The 22607-nt window shown below is 40.2% G+C and overlaps 1 protein-coding gene across 1 annotated transcript in view; it reads right to left on the bottom strand.

The window, feature by feature from the left end:
* Nucleotides 887–22607, bottom strand: part of AK9 (adenylate kinase 9) — a 121361-nt gene continuing 99640 nt past the window's right edge. The window contains exons 30-39 of the mRNA XM_018053513.1: nucleotides 18169–18382; nucleotides 15507–15708; nucleotides 12235–12381; nucleotides 11911–12131; nucleotides 7131–7327; nucleotides 5871–6040; nucleotides 5346–5444; nucleotides 3484–3586; nucleotides 1995–2109; nucleotides 887–1593 (exon numbers count right to left, since the gene is read on the bottom strand). Coding sequence (XP_017909002.1) covers nucleotides 1391–1593; nucleotides 1995–2109; nucleotides 3484–3586; nucleotides 5346–5444; nucleotides 5871–6040; nucleotides 7131–7327; nucleotides 11911–12131; nucleotides 12235–12381; nucleotides 15507–15708; nucleotides 18169–18382 — 1671 coding nt within the window. The 3' untranslated portion in view covers nucleotides 887–1390. The remainder of the gene's footprint in view (nucleotides 1594–1994; nucleotides 2110–3483; nucleotides 3587–5345; nucleotides 5445–5870; nucleotides 6041–7130; nucleotides 7328–11910; nucleotides 12132–12234; nucleotides 12382–15506; nucleotides 15709–18168; nucleotides 18383–22607) is intronic.

Raw genomic sequence — 22607 nt, 5'->3', positions numbered from 1 at the left:
AGAAGACTCTTGAGAGTCCCTTGGACTGCAAGGAGATCCAACCAGTCCATTCTGAAGGAGATCAACCCTAGGATTTCTTTGGAAGGAATGATGCTAAAGCTGAAGCTCCAGTACTTTGGCTACCTCATGCGAAGAGTTGACTCACTGGAAAAGACTTTGACGCTGGGAGGGATTGGGGGCAGGAGGAGAAGGGGACCACTGAGGATGAGATGGCTGGATACGCGAATCTGAATGAACTCCGGAAGTTGGTGATGGACAGGGAGGCTTGGCATGCTGCGATTCATGGGGTTGCAAAGAGTCGGACACGACTGAGTGACTGAACTGAACTGAAAGCTGAAAAAAACAGCTAAATCATTCACTTTAGAGATTAAGAAACAAAAACTCATAGAAACTGAGATTTACCTAAAGTGAAATTGAAGTCGCTCAGTCGCGTCCGGCTCTTCGCGACCGCAGGGACTATATCCTACCAGGCTCTGTCCATGGAATTTTCCAGGCAAGAGTACTGGAGTGGGTTGCCATTTCCTTCTCCAGGGGTTCTTCCCCATGCAGGAATTGAACCTGGGTCTCCTGCACTGCAGGCAGACGCTTTACCCATGAGCCACCAGGGTTAAATAAGATAATGGTTGTATTTTTTATTTTTTAAAAGAGCCAATCTTTCTATTTCACATTCCAGATTTGCTATATGCCTGCTGAAAAATTGATAATTTATTTTTAAAATCTCATGCAAATTCAATATAGTAATTTTCCTCTAGCATATATGTCTTGATAATGTCATATAAAGACTCTAGCATTCATCCTCAAGTATCCGGTGATTTCTAACTACAAAATAACGTATGAAATGTGTTTCCTTGAACACTTGAGAAAAAGAAAAGCAGCAGCCATTTAGTTGTCTCTAAATCCATTTATTTTGTTGGGAAAGTGATAAAGTATTTTTAGGTTCACAAAGTTTACAAACAACTCTTTAAGTTAAACGTGTAACCAATATTTTTATTTTATTTATAGCAATGTTAATTCTTTTCTTGAAACTCTCTAACCTTTACTGCATAAGTTTCTTTAACAGAGACAGACTTCTCTAATAAAAATATTAAAAAGGAAAATGAACAAAGGATTCATTAAGTCAAATATTACCTAAATACTCTAAATGGAATAATTTTTGTTGAAGCATCAAAGTTCAGGCAAAGAGCAATAAGCTTTACAAGTATATGAGAACTTAGGCTTACAGAAGAGTACTCCTTCCTGGCTGGCAGAGCTCTGAATTCACTGGAAGTCTAGAAGCCAAAGCGTATCACTCAGGAGGGAAAAGTATATCAGGGAGGCCCAGATTTTCAATCTATTTCCTTTTATCCCTTTCAGGTAACTTTAAGATTCTGGGTGCATTTATGGAAACATTCTAACCATTGACTGGGTCTATATTTCTAAGAGAGAGAAAGGTCTGTAATTTATGATCGAAGTCAATGGCTCTAAACTGAGGTTCCTTGTATTTCTTGGTCATCTTGGCACTCAGGTATGTAATGAGTTCACATCTCTCCACAAACTGCTCCATCTTCTTCTTGTATTTTTTTCTTGTATATTCAGAACTATTGGGATTAAAGGCTGTAGAAAATTTTACAAGACTGTGAATGTTTTGTTAGGTTAGTGCATCATTAAAGAGAAGGAGAACTATGTGTGTGATTGAGCTGCACAGTTTGACCGAGAAGATATCTAAATCCCAAATAAAATTTGGGGATTATTCTATTTTAGATCATAATTGTCACTATTCACCTTCTTGTACAGTGTGGATTATTGAGAGCTGGTTATGTTACTCATGGTACCTGCTTTAAAAACTAGAAACTCAGTTTTGCTAAAATATTTGCTACCAGCGCACACACACGTGCGTGCGCACACACATACACACCGCATGCAAGTGACTAGCCCAGTTAGACAATACTATTTATCACAATTAGCGCTAAATTAGTTCTGAGTAGCATATCATTTCTAGCAAAAAAGAGACATACCTTTCAGATGAAGTGCTATGTAAAGTAGCGCAGATCTCTGTACACTTAAGAAGGGGAATTTGGGCTTTAAGCATCCCGCTGCATTCATGGCTTTAATTAGAGCAGTTGCAATACCCTGCAGGTAGGGAACGAATTATGTGTAATTTGAGTCTGTTTTCTTTTCTTGTGGCAAATAGATAGAGGCTATTCTTTGCTTCAAATAGCCTCCTCAGGATTGAGGATGGAGCTTAAAAAGATAGTTAAATGAGCACTTGCTGCTGCTGCTAAGTCACTTCAGTCGTGTCCGTCTCTGTGTGACCCCACAGACGGCAGCCCACCAGGCTCCCCCATCCCTGGGATTCTCCAGGCAAGAACACTGCAGTGGGTTGCCATTTCCTTCTCCAATGCATGCAAGTGAAAAGCGAAAGTGAAGTCGCCCAGTCGTGTCCAACTCTTAGCAACCCCATGGACTGCAGCCTACCAGGCTCCCCTGTCCATGGGATTTTCCAGGCAAGAGTACTAGAGTGGGCACTTAGCTCTACAGAAAAGAAACACAAAATACATTTGATTAGGAAAAATTTTAAACTACTGATTGGCTTAGTGCCAGGTAGGTGATAGATACATCGGTTTCATTATGCAATTCTATTTTTATATGCTTGACATTTTCTGTTTAAAAAAAGTTGAAAGAAGGAGACACGGACTTGTCTTGGTCCATCTCTGCTTCCGTTGCTCAGAATTGACCAAATTCTCCTCCCATGACCCTGGGCCACCTACCCAGGAACTCCAGAGACCACAGTTACCACTGCAGTCAAGATTCTGGGGCCCCGAGCAGGCAAAGAGGAGGACACTCTTCTCTGGGTGAGTGTCCTCTTACCTTCTGATATAAAACTTGATCAAAAGCTAACCATCTAGGGGAGATGAAAAAAAATGGTTAAGAATTTGTAAGAAACATATGAAATTGTGCCCTGGGCATCTGTTTTATAGAATTTTTTAAAAAGGACTTTTAAATAGTGGTTGGTAACTGATACATCTGACTATATTTAGAAAGTGTTAGAGAAATAAGAGTGATTTGAGTAGATAGCTTCATCCAGATTTTGGGCAAAATATGTATTTGGTGGTTCAGTTGTGGTAACATCTTAACTCTTTCAAGCAGGGGGGGAAAAAACCTCTCAGAGACTGAATTTGCATATTTCACATCACAGAAAAGTTTTACAGACACTGAAATTTCAAAATAAGAAACAAACTACATGTCAAATGTAAATAATTTTCTAAAATCCTACTCTTTCTTCACTTTAGTGAAGTCATTTGGGAATTAGCTACAAAAATGGGGTCTTTCCTTACGTTTTATTTTCACAACTACTCAAAACCAAGATAGGTTAAGAGTGGATTTGCAGCTTAAAATCAGGACACTTTGCCTTTAATTTCATTGTTACCAAAATAAAAATGATTTTTGAAGAAGAGATAGCTGTAGTCTTCTAATATCTAAACAGAGAAACCCGTGTGAGCGAACCTGTTCCAGATATCCAGGCAAAGGCAGGCTGGTGAGATACATTGGTTCCTTCAATGGGGGAAGTTTGTAAGGAAGCTTCTGATTCCAGTATTTCTGTGGCGACCTACGAATACCAAATCCGTTTAATGATGATCACAAATGTGTTCATTGTGTTTACACAGTAAGATAGATACGCAAGAGGCAACTAAAAGATAACGTTCATTACTCATTTTTCTTGAGTGGAGAAAATAATACAGAAGCAGGAAGACTGAGGCTCCTAGAAATTCATGACCACCAACTTCACCTGAGGCCCTAGCCCTGCTCACCGCTTCTCAATATTCTTGCTTTTCACAGCACCTATATGAAACTTTCTTTATATACTTTTATCCTCACACTTTTATTTTGGACTGACAAGATACTTCAATTCCGCAGGTAACTCCTGCGTGAAAAGTGAAAGTGAAAGTCGCTCAGTCATGTCTGACTCTTTGCAACCCCATGGACTGTATAGTCCATGGAATTCTCCAGGCCAGAACACTGGAGTGGGTAACCTTTCCCTTGTCCAGGGGATCTTCCCAACTCAGGGATCGAACCCAGGTCTCGCGCATTGCAGGCGGATTCTTTACCAACTGAGCCACAAGGGAAGCAACTCCTATGTTGGCCTTGCTTTTATCTTGTACTACAATTCTCACACTGGTAACCCTCTCAGGGACGTCCCCCCCACCCCGCCCACAACACAAGGTGCCAGGCTATAAAAAGAGAAGTCTTCAGAATAGAAAGTCCTCGGCTGCTCACCACAAGCAGAATCACACACAGGTTGCTTTCTCCATGGCAGAGCTTACCTCCCACCTAAGATCAATCTCCACACATTCTTTGGATGCCTACTCCACCCTGTCTCCAGAAATCTTAAATAGCATTAGAGAGATAACTCTCTTCCACTTTCGTGGCATTTCCTTTATTAGATCCTTCCCATGTACCTGAATTTAAACATGTTCATACCTTTCCCATTGGAAAAAAGAAGATAAAAAAAGAAAAACCACCTTATTCCTTCAATCCTATATTTCTTTCAGCAACTAATGTCTCTTCTCTTTTTACTATTAAATTTCCTCAAACAGTTGCATGAGAGGTCACAAACCACTGCACAAATTCTAGCTGTGATTTGATGGACTTCCCTGGGGCTCAGACGGTAAAGCATCTGCCTACAATGCAGGAGACCTGGGTTCAATCCCTGGGTTGGGAAGATCTCCTCGAGAAGGAAATGGCAATCAACTCCAGTATTGTTGCCTGGAAAACCTGATGGATGGAGGAGCCTGGTAGGTTACAGTCCATGGGGTCGCAAAGAGTTGGACATGACTGAACGACGTCACTTTCCTCGTTTCCTTAATGATTTGATCCACATTTTCATTTTTTAAAAAACTGAAGTGCAAGTGAAGTTGCTCAGTGGTGTCTGACTCTTTGCAAACCCATGGACTGTAACCTACCAGGCTTCTCCATCCGTGGAATTTTCCAGGCAAGAATACTGGAGTGGGTTGCCATTTCCTTCTCCAGGGGCTCTTCCTGACCCAGGGATTGAACCCGAGTCTCCCACATTGCAGGCTGATGCTTTACCATCTGAGCCGGGGAAGTCCCCCCATCAAAAAACCTAAATCAATCACAAAAGTTTAAAAATCAGATAACATAAGAAGAAATTTGGTTTCCAACTTCTTGTGAAAAACAGAAATGTGTGGCAGTAGGTAAAGGCTGCCCCTTTTAGCTATGTGTATGTATATGTGTACCTATATGTATGTGTTTATGAGTGTGTGTACACTCACATATCTTTCTGTCCCAGGATAGTGCATTTAACATAGATATTCAATGAATATTTGTGACTTAGTGAATGATCTCACCTCAAAAATTTCTGAAGTTTTTCTCCGCTCTCACAAATATATATACGATCACGATATTCTAAAGCATAGTGAATGTTACCAGGTACTAGGGCTTCATATCTGAAAGACAAAGGAACAAACAAAAACAACTATGTATTGTATCATTAACACGCAGCTGGGAAAGACTGAGGACAAGAGGAGAAGGGGGTGACAGAGGATGAGATGGTTGGATGGTATGACTGGCTCAGTGGACATGAGTTTGAGCAAATTCCAGGAGATGGTGAAGGACAGGGAAGCCTGGTGTGCTACAGTCCATGGGATCACAAAGAGTCAGACATGACCTAGCAACTGAACAACAGCAATGACAACTATGTAAATAAAATGTCATAAATATTTTATTTTTCTATCATCACAGCTCAAGGAAGAAAAAGAACACTTTCCAGTTAAACAATAGTGACCTTCTGATCAAAATGCTACAATTGTCGTATAGACCACTTATTCCAAGCAGAGCTATTGGCCTGTACTCACACGAGGGCGAGGACTTGCCTTTGTCTGCCATCCTGATAAGTCACTGGACAGTAACCCTGGAGCTCCGCACACCTAGGGAACCGGCTCTTCAGCTCTGACAGTGTCAGCCTCTTGGGGATCATGTCGGTAGGTGGAAGTGGATGAGGTGCTAATGGAGGTACGTAGAATTCTGGATTGTCCAAAAATTTCTATAAAAAAAGATGACAGCAACATGACCGTTTGAAACAGGAATACTTTGCCAACAAAACCCCACTGAGGCTCTCCTGCTGCTCTTCCCATTTTTGGCAGCAATGTTCAGTCCCGCAAACCATCTGAGAGGAGCTTTCTGCACTACAGTAACTCTTTCCCTGTCTGGAAGTTCCTTACAGTAATATCTGCAAGTGATGTCATTTACAGTCTCTCTCCTTTTAATGCTTTCACTCACGCACTCATCTACCTATACCGAAAAACGTTTGTTGAGCTCTTACTATGTGCCAGACACTGGCGTGCAGTCCCCTGCCCTGCTCTCCACCTGTCCTGCAGTATGACTAACTAGGGGTTGCATCTTGGCAGGTGAGTTAGCTTCTCCAGCTTCAGTTATCACACTGTAAAATGGAAGGGGCAGACCAGGTACATGGTCTCTAATGTCATTTCCAGTTTTAAAATTCTGTGATTATCACTTAAATAAGCAGAAAGAAAGTAATGTCTTCTTTATAAAGTAATAAAAAAAATTCAGATTCTTCAGAGGAAAATAAAATGTTCAGAGACACCTGATTAGTTTTCAACTACAATCTTTTTATGTCACCATATTATGGCTGGTGGAATACCGGAACAAATTTATATTCTGTTCCATTAAATAGAAGTATAAGGTGCCCAGGAGATTAAAGTGATAGAAGAAAGTTGAAAGCACAGGGGAGTCATTTCTACTGACTCTGACTTCCCTTCTGCACCTTTGAATGGAATGTCCTGGATGCCCACTCCGGGGCTGAGCTCAGGTGCTCAGCATCCCCTCCATGGTTGGGCTTGCCCTTGGGTCTCCCCACTTCTTAAGCTGACCCAGGTGGAGGGGCCATCACCGACCCTGAACTTCTGCTTTGTGCCAGAATATGTCTTGGGATGCAGTCTTAGGACTGGGCTCTGAGTTGCCTTATTGAACCAAAGGATCACAGTTTTCAAAAATGGGGCCCCTGGTCCCCAGCTCCTGGTGTTCCCAGCTGTGCCCACCCCTTCCTGTCTGATGAATTCTAAGACAGGTATTTTCTTTCCTTGGTAAATATCTGGAATTAAGAACAAACTTACATTCAATTTCTCTAGAGAACTCATTTTATAATAGTGCCCTCTGAACTCTGCTGCAAATTCCAAGGAATCATTTGAAGAGCAATCAACTAATTCATATGATTCTGCCAGGCTGACAGGGCAGAACTGTCCAAATTCGCCCAGGCGAGAAATCAGTTCTTCAGGGGAGATACATAACTTGTCAATGCAGGCAGCTTTTCCTATTATTAACAAATTAACTGTTGTTATGAATATATATCTTCACAGAAAACCCAATCACTTTCAAAATGAAAATAAATTCAATTATGCTAGCACTATACCAATGAGTACACGTTGTAAAATTCCAAACAGAGAAAAAAGCAAAAGTTTCTTTTCACACCTTCATCCTCTCAATCCAACAGCCCTCCTGAGAGGTAATCACTGTTGAGTTTGTATCTTTTTCAGATTTTTTTATACATTTGCATACACACACATATATATTTTTTGCAGATAGGATGCTTATGCCACTATACTGTAAATATTATTCTACATACTTGCTTTTATCAGTTAGTTATAGCCTTTGACATCTTTCCATTTCAGTTTATATGATTTACCTAATTCCTTTTAGTTTATGCACAGTATTCCATTGTATAAATGTACATGTAGATTATTCAATCAATTATATGTTGATAAATATTTCAGTTGTTTTTAATTCTTAGCTATTATAAACTATTTATGTTATATATTATATACACATACACACACACATATATATACATATCTACTTACACACATACACATGAATTTGCTACATATTTAAAATTTTTCTGTGAGATAGATTTCAGGAAGTACATATAGTTTGTTGACACAATGTTAGTGACATAAACCTCTACCTGTTCCCTGATGGCATCCAAGAAAGAGAAAGAAACATTTAATCCAAAAGTGACTAGGTTTACCCTAAAGCGTCTGTTTTTTAAAAAAGGCCCAAGTTCATTCAATGGATAAGTTTGAGTTGTCTTACCAGGACTCCACTAGAATGGAGACTCCAAAGCAATGTTAGATTTTACAGAAAATAAAATTACTTCTTTATATATCTTGGTTATAATGAGTAAATTTTGATCCTGATATATTTTCCTAATGGTTCTTTTCACCAGTGATAATTTTCTTTTTTAAAAAAATTATGCCAAGGAATGTCTAACACTAACTCAAATTATGAAGCATAAATCATAGTTTCGTTTGTTATGTGACAGTGTAAGCATAAAATTGATCCTTAGGATTGCAGTGATGTGTCTATATCCAAAGAATGCAGAGGCCTGGTGGCAATGCTGGACATGAGAAAGGTGTGGAAGAGAGTCTCTCCTAGAACCTTCACAGTGAGTACAGCCCTGCCAATGCCTTAATTTTGGACCTCTAGCCTCCAGAACTGTGGGAGAATACATTTCTGTTGTCTAAGTTATCCAGTGTACGGTAATTTGCTATGGCAGCCTTGGGTAACTAGAACAGTTACAACAGACTATGATTTCTGTTCTTTTGGCATTCTTTCTTGCTCTGTCTTGTTCACTTGGTAAAGCAAGCTGCCATGCTGGAAAGGTCCATTTGGCAAGGAACTCAAGGTGGCCCCTGGCCAACAGCTGGCAAGAAACTAAGGCCCTCAGTCCAACAACCCTCAAGGAGCAAACTCTTGTCAGCAATACATGAATGAGTATGGCAGTATATTCTTTCCCAGTAGGGCCCTCAGATGAGACCTTAATCCTGGCCAACACCTTGACTGCAGCCTTGTGAGAGACCCTGAAGCAGAAGACTCAGTTAAACTGTGCCTGGATTCTTGACCCACAGAAATTGTGAGGGAGTGTGTATGTGTTGTTTTAAACTGTTAAATTTTGGAATAATTTATTATGAAGCAATAAACAAACTAATCCACAATTCCATCCATTGTATATGATACAGATGAAAAGGCTAAGATGGTTCTTTCCTACAAAGAATATTATACTACTATAATGCTACAATGGTGTAATATTGTTATTCTAAAGTACTATAATGCACAGTATTATGGTATAATAATAGTGTTGGTAAAGAATACGCCATTGTATAGTGCTATAATATCATACTATATGGCACTATAGTTTTACAATTGTGTATTGCTGTTTACTTTGTGTAAATTTAATTGTGTATTGCTCAATACTTCGGCCACCTCATGCAAAGAGTTGACTTATTGGAAAAGACCCTGATGCTGGGAGGGGTTGGGGGCAGGAGGAGAAGGGGACGACAGAGGATGAGATGGCTGGATGACATCACCGACTCGATGGACATGAGTTTGAGTGAACTCCAAGAGTTGGTGATGGACAGGCAGGCCTGGTGTGCTGCGATTCATGGGGTCGCAAAAAGTCAGACGCGACTGAGCAACTGAACTGAATTGATTGCTCTTTAGCTCAGATGTGCTGACCACACCTCATAGGTTTTGTGTGTGGGTCATTTAGAATCAAATCATTTCAAGTCTTAAAAGATATTCAAATATCTTTTTCTGATTCTTGGGGTATTCTTGATGACATCTGACAATGTCTATCTATCTTTTTTCTGGAATGGGACAGAATGAGGAGGAATCTCTTTGGTTTTCTGGCCCTGACCTCGCTCTATCTCATTAGTGAGAATAAATTGGTCACTAAATCAACACTAAATTCAAACAGTCAGCACAGATTACCAGGTAGATGGTGAAGCAGAAAAGTAAGAGGGCAGTTTTAATTAAAACTCTTCCAGGCAGAGGCACGTGTATCTGGAATAACATGGTGGATACCGTGGTGCCCCATGCAGATCCCTCGTCAGGGCTGATGCCCCCATCCCCCAGCTGCTGAAAATATCTGTGCTGATGGCTTGTAGCTGCATTGGGAATTGCCCCTGTTACAGTATATACTCCCTCCCAGAGTGACCTTTAGACAAGTCAATGGGACGATGTAAAGCCTGGCCTCTCCCCTCAGTTTGGGACATTCTCAAGGTCCATCCCAGCTCCAGTGCTTCCCTGTAGGGCCTACCAAGGCCTGTTTCCTCCATACTGCAGGCTAGTGTCTCCCTCTGCCGGGTCTGCTAGCCTCGGCGTATCTCCAGGTTAGAGTTGACAGATGAAGCACAGGATGCCCCATTAAGCTTGAATTTCTGATAAACAATGAACAGTTTCTAGTATAAAAATGCCTCATACCACATTTGGGATATACTTAGACTAAAAAATTATTTGTCATTTATCAGAAGCTTACATTTAACCAGGTATCCTATACTTTTATTTGCTTAATCTGCCAACTCTACTCCTGAGTGCGCATGCATGCTCCGTCATGTCTCTTTGCGAGTCTGCGGACTGTAGCCCAGCAGGCTCCTCTGCCCATGGGCATTATCTAGACAAGAATACTGGAGTGGGTCACCATTTCCTCCTCCAGGGCATCTTCCCAGCCCAGGGATTGAACCCACATCTCCTGTGACTCTTACACTGGCAGGCAGATTCTTTGCCACTGTGCCAGCTGGGAAGCCCACCTTTGAGAGTACTTCCTGATAAAGATTCTGCACACAACTTTTCATCCTGAGTCTCTTCTCAGGCAACCAAGTCTGAGGCAAGAATGGTGAAGCAGGGTAAGAACAAGATGAATGAGGCTCAAGTTTTTCTTTCCAAGTCAGCTGTGGAATGTTTTACTAGTGTGATGCTATCCAGAACTTATTGGGAGTAGGTTTCTAAAACTCATTTCTCTTTTCACTTGCATGCGTATCTTCATGCCTTATAATCTGCAGGCAAACAGAACCAGAGATACTGGGGATGCCCAAATAATGAAGCAAATCAAGATTCAATGATGCCATTATTATCAGAATCCTCACTGCGTTTTCCCTTGTGCAATACTCGCTTTGTCACATTGATCTCTCTGAATATCTTCTCCCTATTTTCCAAAGTCAAAGTCATCAGATGTCTGTGAAACCCCTCCAGACAGTCTTTGGCGTCATTGTTCTTTTCAGAGACATGAGTTGTGGATAACTTTCCTTTTTTTTTTTTTTGATAACTTTCCATTCTCTTTTGTGTATATTTGGATAAAAATCAAGAAACTTCTAGGAGTATACAGTAATTTTCTTTCATGGATTCCAAATAAAGATTTAAAAAAATTCTATGTTCAAGATTTTTTAAGAGAATCAACATTTATATAATGATATAATTTTATTATGTAAATAGTTCAAAGTAACTAATTCTAGATTCCTAAACAAAACTTTGCCAAGTGTCACACCGTAGACCCCTCCCCTCATATAACTACCATTCTTGAAACTAGCTTCTTATGTGGCATTCGAAACACTATAAACTCTTCTAGTGAGAGACCATGTACTGTTTTATGTAGTAGGTTCACATGGACATTCAGTATATGACAGCTTGAGTAGAGGCAGTCATTTATTAGAACAAATGTACCTGCCCACAATAACTTGGAAATAATATGTATTTAAAATACTGATTAAGTGAAGTGAAGTGAAGTCGCTCAGTCATGTCTGACTCTTTGTGACCCCGTGGACTGTAGCCTACCAGGCTTCTCCGTCCATGGGATTCTCCAGGCAAGAATACTGGAGTGGGTTACCATTTCCTTCTCCAGGGGATCTTCCCGACCCAGGGATCAAACCCGGGTCTCCCGCATTGGAGGCAGACGCTTTAACCTCTGAGCCACCTTTGTGACTCCAAAATACTGATTAAGGCTCATTAAATACTGACTAAGGGAACAAATGTTCAAATGGAATGAATTATGGCAACATGAGTCAGGCATGCATACACTTCAAATTCACATTTTTTTGTTTTCAGAGTTATAGGTCTTCTTACCTGCTTTTATTCTTTCCATATATATCTGCATGTATTTATTCACCATTTTAACCTTCTTAATGACTTCATTCCATATCCACCATTTGCTGTGAAAGCCATCAATCACATACCAGTTCTGATGTTGTACTTCATAATATTGCCTAATCTCACCAATATTTTTGCGGTACCTTGAGTTCTTGACAGCTATAATCTGTGAGCTGTTGTGCAATGGATAAGGCAAACTAAGAGAGGAACAGAGAATGAATGGAAAAAGCTGTCAAAAACCTGCTTCTTCTCCTGGATGATTAATCACTCTTTTATCATTGTTTTCATCACATACATTACCTTGACTCCTTTTTTTTTTCCAGGAGCAACCTTCTGAAAATCTCTTTGGAAGGCACATCCAGCTCAAAGATAATCATGGGGATGATTGACCTAGCTTCTAAGAGACTCACTTGATATTTAGTTACAGGGTATCCATCAATGACAACACTAGTAAGGAGAAACATGAAAATTAAAATTCCGGATTTCTTTACTCTCAGACCTTTCTTTCTGTCTTCCAGAAAAAGTCTGTCTTTAGGATTAGCCCCATACTGTTCCTTACGTAACTTGATTTACCTTGTCACCTTACCCTCTCTTATATACATATATATTTTTAGGGGGCTGTCCCTTGCAGCTTGCGGGATCTCAGTTCCTCAACCAGGGACTGAACCTGGGCCCTGGCAGTGAAAGCTTGGAATCCTAACCACTAGGTCACCAGAGAACTCCCTTTATCTCTATTTTTAACCCCAGTCAGCCCAAGAGCTAGAAGAGGGCTGCATACATACAGACACAGCTCTGACTCATATACTTAGCATCATAGAGCTAGATTTTGATGGACTTTGAGAGATATTACATATAATACCCTGAACCTTGTGTTATTTAATTGGTGCTATTATTCTAAGCATGAAACAGTGGGAAGAGGGGCTTCACTGGTAGCTCAGCTGGTAAAGAATCCACCTGCAATACAAGAGGCCCCAGTTCGATTCCTGGGTTGGGAAGATCCCCTGGAGAAGGGATAGGCTACGCACTTCAGTATTCTTGGGCTTCCCTGGTGGCTCAGACAGTAAATAATCTGTCAGCAATACAGGAGACCTGGGTTTGATCCCTGGGTCGGGAAGATCCCCTGGAGGAGGGCATGGCAACCCACTCCAGTATTCTTACCTGGAGAATCCCCATGGACAGTGGAGCCTGGTGGGCTATAGTCCTTGGGGTCACAAAGAGTCAGACACAACTGAGCAACTAAGTCACAGCACAGAGCACATTAGTCTAAGCATGAGACAGTGGAAAGAGTATAGGTTTCAGAAGCACACAGACTTAAATTTGAAAGCGAGTCTGACCTCTCTGAGCCTCAATTTTCAGTAAAGTAGTAAATACTAACTATAATAGTAAAATAATGATATTTAACCCTTGTGTGTGTATGCACGTGTTTGGTCATGTCCAACTCTTTGCGACCCCATTGACTGTAGCCCGCCAGGTTACACTGTCCGTGGGATTTTCCAGGCAAGAATACTGGAGCGAGTTCCCATTTATTTCTCCAGGGGATCGTCGTGATCCCAGGATCAAGATTGAACCTGTGTATCTTGTGTCTCCTGCATTGGCAGGCAAATTCTTTACCAGTTAAGCCAAGAGGGAAGCCCTATTTAACCCTTAGATTTATCTTAAAGATTGTAGATCAAGTGTGTAAAGCAATTAGCAGACTAATTCACATTCTTTATAATAGAATGCCTGGTATGGGAAGAATTACCCAACTCTGATCTTAATATTGTAGTTTTATAGCAAATTGTGTAAAATTTTTTGTACAGAAAGGTCAGTGTAAGATAAGATGTCTTGTAAATCAAGATTTTAAGTACATTAAAATGTTTAAAAATTTTTAAAAAGCCCTGCATAATTAATAGTATTTTAGCAAGAGATGAAGCAAATATGGGAAACATTGTGTTCTAAACTTGATTTTGTAATAAAATTCTATAAGGAGGCTGGGTGTGGAAGAGGAGATGAGGAGCTGGTGAGAGAGCCCTGTGGTCTCTGGAGAGAACCATTCCATCTGGACCCATCAGGCCTCTAGGCAGAAATGATAAAGAATTTGTTAGTCCAATAGTCTAAGCTAAAGACTGTCATCAGCAAACTGACAGGATGAATGAAGACTATCTGCAAATTTCTAAGTCAGGAAACCGACTCCAAGGTGGCCAAATTGGGCATGCTGGCTGCCGGTCACCAGAAAGGGCTCGTTCATCTTACCTTGGTGCTCTCCAGACTTTGGCACTAACTAGTTCTACATTCCATGACAGAGAGGACTATAAATTAACAGAGCCCAAAAGCCAACTAGAGAATGTATGCAGCTGCCATTGTTGGTTTTTTAATGGCTCAACTTCTTTGTCCTGTGAAGGATCACTTGAGAGGCCCTTGGGATTAGGGAAATTCAAGGTGACTGGGCAGTCACTGTCCTGGTATTAAAGTGAAATAAAACTTTTGTGAGTTCACAAAAGTTTTGTGTAGCCCTCAGTAAGATCTCTTATATGCAAAGTTGAATTTCAGGAAGGAGGTAACTCAATTTGCTAGAAAGTCCCAGGACTTTCTCTGCAGGGGGGATGGGGGGCTTTGGTGGGATGGGGTTGTGGGTTGGGGGTGGATACTCGACACTCCAGAATCTGCTCCCCACCATAACAGGAATTAGGAGAACTGTTATGGACTTGATTAAGGACCAGTGGTAGGGAAGGGCAAGGAGGTTCCTGATAGAAAACAACTTTGCATGACTCAGCAAGATTTTAAGTCAATGATCTGGGCTCAAGGGCAGGGCCTTAGGTTTTATGGGCTTTTACTACTGGGTGGTTTCCCTGAGGGCTTCCCTGGTGGCTCAGAATCTGCCTGCAATGCAGGAGACGGGGTTAAATCCCTGGGTCAGGAAGATTCCCTGGAGAAGGGAATGGCAATCCACTCCAGTATTCTTGCCTGGGAAATCCCATAGACAGAGGAGTCTGGCGGGTTACAGCCCATGGGGTCGCAAAAAGTCAGACACGACTAAGAGACTAACACACTTACTTTCTACTGGATGTGACCAGTGGCTATGCTGGGGAAAGTCATGGATGGATTTAGAGGAGTGTAAACTGAAGACCAGATCAAGCACAGGGCTCTCCTGTCCAAACGCAGCATTAAGGGAGGGGCGCTGCTACCTGTGCAGAAACTGGACTGGTGAGAGACTGTCTCCACTGGACCAGTACCATCTGGGGGCAGGGGAAGGCCACACCTTCATCACTCCATCGGGCAGTGAGAAGTTCTACTGGGCTGTAGAAGTCACACGGGTCTCCTATAGACTGTGTAAACCTGGAGACTTTGGGACTACTCAGGGGTTGCTGCAGGGAGTGAAGTTGGCCTGTGAGTGTTTAAACTGAATTTTAGCCTGACCGAAAATTAAATTATTAATATGCAACCATATCGGTGCCCAGACTTTGAGAAGCAGATCACACACTCTTTACAAGAGCTTTAAACTCTGTTTAAGGTATTTTAATTAATTCCAATGAGTAATTTCTTTAAGATTTAACTCCCTCCCACTCTCTCCCACCCCTATGGCCCCCACTTACCCTGCGGTATTACATACACTTCCCATCAGAGATAATTCTAACGCCTGAATAGCCAGTTCATCAGGTGCTGTCATTCCTTTATGAAGATGCCAATTTAGCATAAGTGCCAGCTCTGTGTCTGGTTGGTTGTTTAATACATAACGCAAAGCATCTCCTATCGACAAACGCTTTAAGCCATATTCACTTGAAATATTTTTGGCAACTGAAAAACATTAAAATTTTAAACTTATTCTGTTTCACAAACCCATCTGTTAACCTTAGTTTCAGATTCTAGTTAATTGACAACAACAGCAAGTTAATCTTCACATTCCTCAAAGAAATTTCAAAAATTAAAATAGCTACATTTTATTGAATTAATGGGATTCTCTGGTGGTGGCTCAGACAGTAGAGAATCTGCCTGCAATGTTGGAGACCAGAGTTCAATCCCCAGGTTGTGAAGATCCCCTGGAGAAGGGAATGGTTACCCACTCCAGTATTCTTGACTAGAGAATTCCATGAACAGAAGAGCCTGGTGGGCTACAGTCCATGGAGTTGCAAGGAGTCAGACATGGCTGAGCAACTAACACTTTCACTTCACTTCATTGAATTAATACTATTCAAATGTCAGTCATTATTAGCACTTCAGGTATGTGGCTGACAGATCTGGTTAATGAGCCAACTATGTTAGGTTTTTCCGTAACCAAACCATTTAAGTGTTTTTTCCTTCTGTACAAGGTAGCAAAAAATTTGAGAGCTTTATAAGGCATCCTATGTGTACTATTAATATTTGGTCTTTTTATGTCCAAAATAACAATTCAATGTTCTTGTATCATTGGGTTAACCCATTTCCCTATCAGGCTGCAATCAGGATAACTTACCCTAAACAGTTAAGTGCACTTAAGCCTCTAGGACATAATTTTTTTAATTTTCTAAAAACTATAGTGGGGTATCTGACATTTTATTAATAATTTACAGTTTATAAGGCAGTATTTCTTCTTTGACTTTATTTGATATTTTCAACTATTCCATCAAGTGTGGAGAGTGGGTATTGAAATTCCAGTTTTACAGGTAAAAGAACTGCAGCCCACTGAAATGGAATGGTTTGTCCAAGGGCACACAGATATTGCCACTGGCTGAGAGAGGACTCGGCCACACCCTCTGCTTCTGCTACGTGAGGCCATAGATTAGGCTTCTCTCTGTGTGCGTGTGCTCAGTTGCTTCAGTCATGTCTAACTCTTTGCAAGCCTATGGACTGTAGCCCTCCAGGCTCCTCTGTTCAGGATTCTCCAGGCAAGAATACTGGAGTGGGTTGCCATGCCCTCATCCAGGGGATCTTCCCAACCCCGGATTGAATCCGTCTCTGGTGTTTCCTGCATTGGCAGGCAGATTCTTTACCACTAGCGCCTCCTGGGAAGCCCAGTGGTTTCCAGTTACTGTTAAACGCAGGTATGCTCTGATGGAGTCTACAAACCTTGTCTCATCATGGTCTGGAGACAGGGTGTATAGAGGATACTGGAGACAGCGTGTGTAGAGGACATTGAGACTCACCTGGTCCCCTGGGAAATACAGGTAAACTGGCCACAGTTAGGGCCACTGAAGGGATGCCCCTGTGAGGGCTGCAGAAGCCTTCATCTCAATTTTGCCACAAACACTAGGGTCAGACCCATTATTTTTCAGCTATAAAAACAAACTTTTACAATTTGGGATTCTGTTTAAAAGTTAGCCTCTATTTTGACAAAGACTAAGAAATCTGATTGTACTGTATACATGTTACTTTTTGCTGTGTTGGAGGATCTTATTTTGAATGTCAATGTACATTAAAATACACTTTTCATCTGAAGAGCTAAAACACGAAACCCTCTTTTATTATTTCTGGTGACAAATCAATATTTGACCTAATCCCTCCCTTTCATTTTCTATGCCATCAGTCATTAAGTCCTGTTGTTTTCCTTTTAAATATTTCTGGTATCTATCCTTTCCCATTTTATTCTCATTGTGACCAACCACTAGTCATGTGATTATCCTGTCATTTTGAAGTACCACACTCACCTATTGCTGGACTACTTGCTTTAAAAAATATATAGAAAATTCAAACATTATAGTTTACTAAATGCCTTTATCAGCAATGATTAAGATAATGAATTTTCACTCTTTAAATTATTAATACAGTAGATTGTATTTATAAATTTAAATATAATTTTTATGCAAATAAAATCTTAATATACTGTTATTTGACTATATTTATAAATAATATTAGCTTGTAATTTCTTTTCTTATATTATCTTTGTTTAGTTTTTATATCAGGGTCATGCTGACTTTAGAATGAATTTGTATTTATACCTTTTTAATTGTATGGACTATATTCTTAATTTAAAAAAACTGAAAATAAATTGGACAGCTTACTCTCTTTTCCCTTGCTCTGAAAAGCTTATAAAATCACAGGAAGTGTCTCTTGAATTTTTAATTTTTGAAAGGTTGACATAATTTCCCTCTAAAACCATTTGATCATGGCCTGTTTTGGAGTGGGGCTATATTTTTGAATGCCTTCTCTTCAGCGGTTATTGGTCTGTTTAGTTGCTCTGCCTCTTACTGAGTCAGTTTTGACAGTTTCCTAAAAAAAGTAGTCCTCTTTTTCAGGAGATTCTTGTATGCTTAAGGATAGGAAAGGTAGACACACCCTTACCTGTAGTTTTTCCAGATTTTGGAGGCCCCAGAATTACAATCCTAATGGGGATAGTAGGCTTAGGTTTGGGTTGGCAGATATATTTGATTGGGTTCTTCATAAATTTTTCTTTAGTTTCCTTACTAGATAAAAAATAAATATACTGACGATGGATTACAGGATGAAGTGGATTCTCTGAATTTTCAACTGGTTTGATGGTCTCGCCTTCATTTAGCTGCAATATATACACAATTGAATTAACAAATTAGCCTTATTTTAAACAGCATTTCCCCCAAATATATTTCTAAAAACAAATTTGTAAAATCTTTCTTATATCACAAGAAAACTAATTATAATTGAATATTGATATTAAAAAACTGTGTAAAAAGAACAAGTTATTTTATACTCACATGCAATAAATGTTTTTCTTTAATGGGTTTCAGTTTCTGACAGTTATAGTTCTACTTCCTTTATAATGCGTTTAGTGTATGCTGAATGTTTCTGCCAAGGAGTGTAAAGGTGTTCGGATATATTCATGGGCCAATTTATCTTCACAAACAGGTCCATTCCTAAGGTGGTGTAACGTATGGAAATGTGAAGTGAAGTGAAGTCGCTCAGTCGTGTCCGACTCTTTGCGACCTCATGGACTGTAGCCTACCAGGCTCCTCTGTCCATGGGATTTTCCAGGCAATAGTACTGGAGTGGATTGCCATTTCCTTCTCCAGGGGATCTTCCCAACCCAGGGATTGAACCTGGGTCTCCTGCATTGTAGACAGACGCTTTACCGTCTGAGCCACCATGGAAATGTGCTGTCCTAAAATCATGGTTTGAAGCCCTAACCCTCAAAGTGACTATATTTGGAGACAGGACCTTTAAGGAGATAACGAAGGTTAAATGAGGTTATAAGAATGGGGCTGTAATCTAAGACAACTGGCGTCCTTAGAAGAGAGACACCAGGAGTGCATGAGCACAAAGGGAAAGCATTGGAGACACCATGAGAATTGCCATCTACAAACCAGGAAGCAAGACCTCACCAGAAAAACCATCCCTGCTGGTTTCAGGATCTTGGACTCCAGCCTGCAGAGCAGTAAGGAAATGCATTTCTGTCATTTAAGTCACAAAGTCTGTGGTATTCCAATATGGTAACATATGCAGACTAATACAGAATTCTACTATGCTGTCCAAAGATGTCATTCCAGTAAGACAGCATGGATAGACTAAAGCATGTGGTATTCCAATAGGGCAGGTGGAGTTCTGGGATATCTTTGGGAGTATACTGGTGGGATGAATCTTACTGACTTCTCTTTTACATTTTTATACAGACAAAATTCCCATTCACATAAATATGAATAGTGGCCACAAAAGGGAAAAATACACCAAAACAGCAGCCTAACATGTTGGTATGGAATGGAGAGGAAGGACTGGTCCCACATCTTTGCACTGGTAATGATGATAAATGGGTAATTAACGTATATCTTTTTTACATCATCAGATGGCCCAGCATCAGTCATCCCTGGACTTGACAGAGTAGGTGGGCAATGGTATGGTAATATTGCTTCTCCCCTAGAGTTAGAGTATTCCATGGACAGAGGAGCCTGGTGGGCTACAGTCCATGGGGTTGCAAAGAGACACGACTGAGTGACTGACACACACACCTGGAGTTACACCAGGTCAGTTGTCACAGGTAAACGGAGTTATCAGCATCACCATTTTGGGGCTGGAGTGATGTTCATGGCTGAGTGTAAATGCTAGGGATAAGAAGAAGCTTAGGGACGGGGTGGGAATGTCTGTTCTGTTTCTTATATTTGGTAGTAAAAGAAAAGCTGAAAGTTTAATGATTCCATTTCAAATTCCCAAATTAACTATGAATTCTTGCAATGGTTTCTGCTATTTCGCAAAATATCTACCATGTATCTTTCTCCTCTATAGGTCAGAATACCCAAGGTGTCATCAAAACTGAAACATCAAATTGTCGGGACCTGGAACGATTCCCAACAGCCCTGAAAAATGATTCTTTATATGCTTACAGCCTTCCTATGACCATACACTCATTTATTCACAAGACACTTTTGTGCAGTCCTAATTATGTTCAGACATGGGGCCTTGAATAGGGTTTGGACTTAGCCTGCTTCTTCCCCTCTCTTGCCCATCTCAAAGAGACAGTTAGGGTGTGACTATTTTTCAAAAGCTTTCTAAGTGATCCTAATATATGCTTAACTTTATCTGATTATTTATGGAGGGACTTGTCATAATGTTTCTATATTTTATCATGATATTTAAAAAGATTTCTCTTGACACCCTTATGGTTAAGGTAAAGAAGATATTACTATCACAATTAAGTAGAACTGAAAAATGACTGTATCAGCATCAGCCAAGAAGGTTTCAAGTAATATGCATATTGCTCTATTTTGGATCCCTTCCCCCAAAATGTTTTTTATCAGTGACCAATAAGAGTAATACATATAAATAACAACATTGTTATTATAATGTATGTATAGTGTTATAATGTCATAATTTATACTATTGTTGTGTATTTTGTTATTATATATGTTATATATAATATATAATATTTATATTATGTATACATTATATATATTGTTATTGTAATGTTGCATTTATATGATTATAATGTATTTATACTATTATAATGTGTGCATTTATACATATATGTGATTTTATATACATATTTTACATGCATATTATGAAGTAAAAGTGAAAGTTGCTCAGTCGTGTCCAACTCTTTGCAACCCCATGAACTATACAGTCCACAGAATTCTCTAGGCCAGAATACTAGAGTGGTTAACTTTTCCTTTCTCCAGGGGATCTTTCCAACCCAGGGATCAAATGCAGATCTCCTGCATTGCAGGCGGATTCTTTACCAGCTGAGCCACAAGAGAAGCCCAAGAATACTGGAGTGGATAGCCTATCCCTTCTCCAGGGGATTTTCCCAACTCAGAAATAGAACTGAGGCCTCCTGCACTGCAGGTGGATTCTTTACCAACTGAGCTACTTATACATATTATATATATATATATATATATAACTTATACACATAAATATGTATTTTATATACATATTATATACATATCTCCTGCAATATAGGAGACCTGGGTTCGATTCCTGGGTCAGGAAGATCCCTTGGAGAAGGAAATGGCAATCCACTCCGGTATTCTTGCCTAGAGAATCCCATGGACAAAGAAACCTAGCAGGCTATAGCACATGGGTTCTCAAGAGTCAGACACAACTTAGCAACTCAAACACCAATATGTAATGAAAATATATTAATAACAGCATTGCAGGCGGATTCTTTACCAGCTGAGCCACAAGGGAAGCCCATTAATAACAACAGCTTATGTTAATTGAGCACTCACAAGAAACCACGCACGGTTGCAAGCACTTTCCAATAACTAACTGATTTAATAATTGTAATGATATGGTGAGGTAGGAACTATTCTTATTCCCACTGTGCAAATGGGAATGGCTTAGAGAGGTTCAGTAATCTGTCCAAGGTCACTCAGCTAGGAAGCAGTGGTTTTAAATTCAGGCAGTCTGACTCCAGAAGCCGTATTTTCTCCACTGTACTACTGTGCTACTTCACTGAAGGAAGTAAGAAGGTGCACTGGTCGAGAGGGCCAGTGTATCTTTATGCCAGGAGCCAGCATGTGGAATTCTGCCTGTGGCAAAGGTCTTGAGGAAGAGGCCTGATAGGCAAAGGCGAGATTAGGCCTCAAGGAAACCCCCCTGGGCCTTCTTGAGCATCTACCCCAAAACCAGAATTTGTCTGTCTTATTATTTTATGACTTTCACCAATGTTTCTGACATTAACAGGGGCTATCCCCGACCACCTTTCTCTGGAAAAAGTTAACTTAGAGCTCCAGTTAACAGTCTCCTGCATATAAAAGGGGTGTCTCAGCTCAAACCCCTCTGATGGCTCTCTAACTTGCCTGACAGGTTTACCGGGACTTTTACAACTACACATGTGATTGTTTATAGCCCCCCAGCTGCAAGAGGCACGAAGCTTAAAACATTTTAAAGATATAGAGCTCTTTTTAAGGAGCTAAGAATTATATTGGTGGAGGGTTTTCATTGTTGAGTTAATGACTGCCACCAGGCCTCCATATCCCTTATCTTTTAGGCACCTGAAGGATATTAATCAATGTAATTGGGATGTAGAAAAAAGAATATAGTAGTTTTGATGTTAGCAATACTAGACTTTTGAGTTAATGAATTTTCTCTTTGTTATAAATCACTGTATTCCTCTTTCTTTGTTATAAATTGTTGTATCCTTGCTATGTAAAAATGTAACCTTAATTAGTGCTTTCTGAGAGTGGCACCAGACTTTAGTAAGAACAACACTTTTAAGGCAAATAAGTTTTCTGGTTGACGGACCCTTATCAGAAAAGGGCCATAAAATGCTAATAGGCCTCCTGGCCAGAAGATGATGTAAATCACCTAAGACC

This window comes from Capra hircus, chromosome 9 (assembly GCF_001704415.2).
Source record: "Capra hircus breed San Clemente chromosome 9, ASM170441v1, whole genome shotgun sequence".
NCBI lineage: Eukaryota > Metazoa > Chordata > Mammalia > Artiodactyla > Bovidae > Capra > Capra hircus.
Note: the sequence above shows the minus strand (reverse complement) of the source record. Positions and strands in the feature narration are given on the sequence as shown.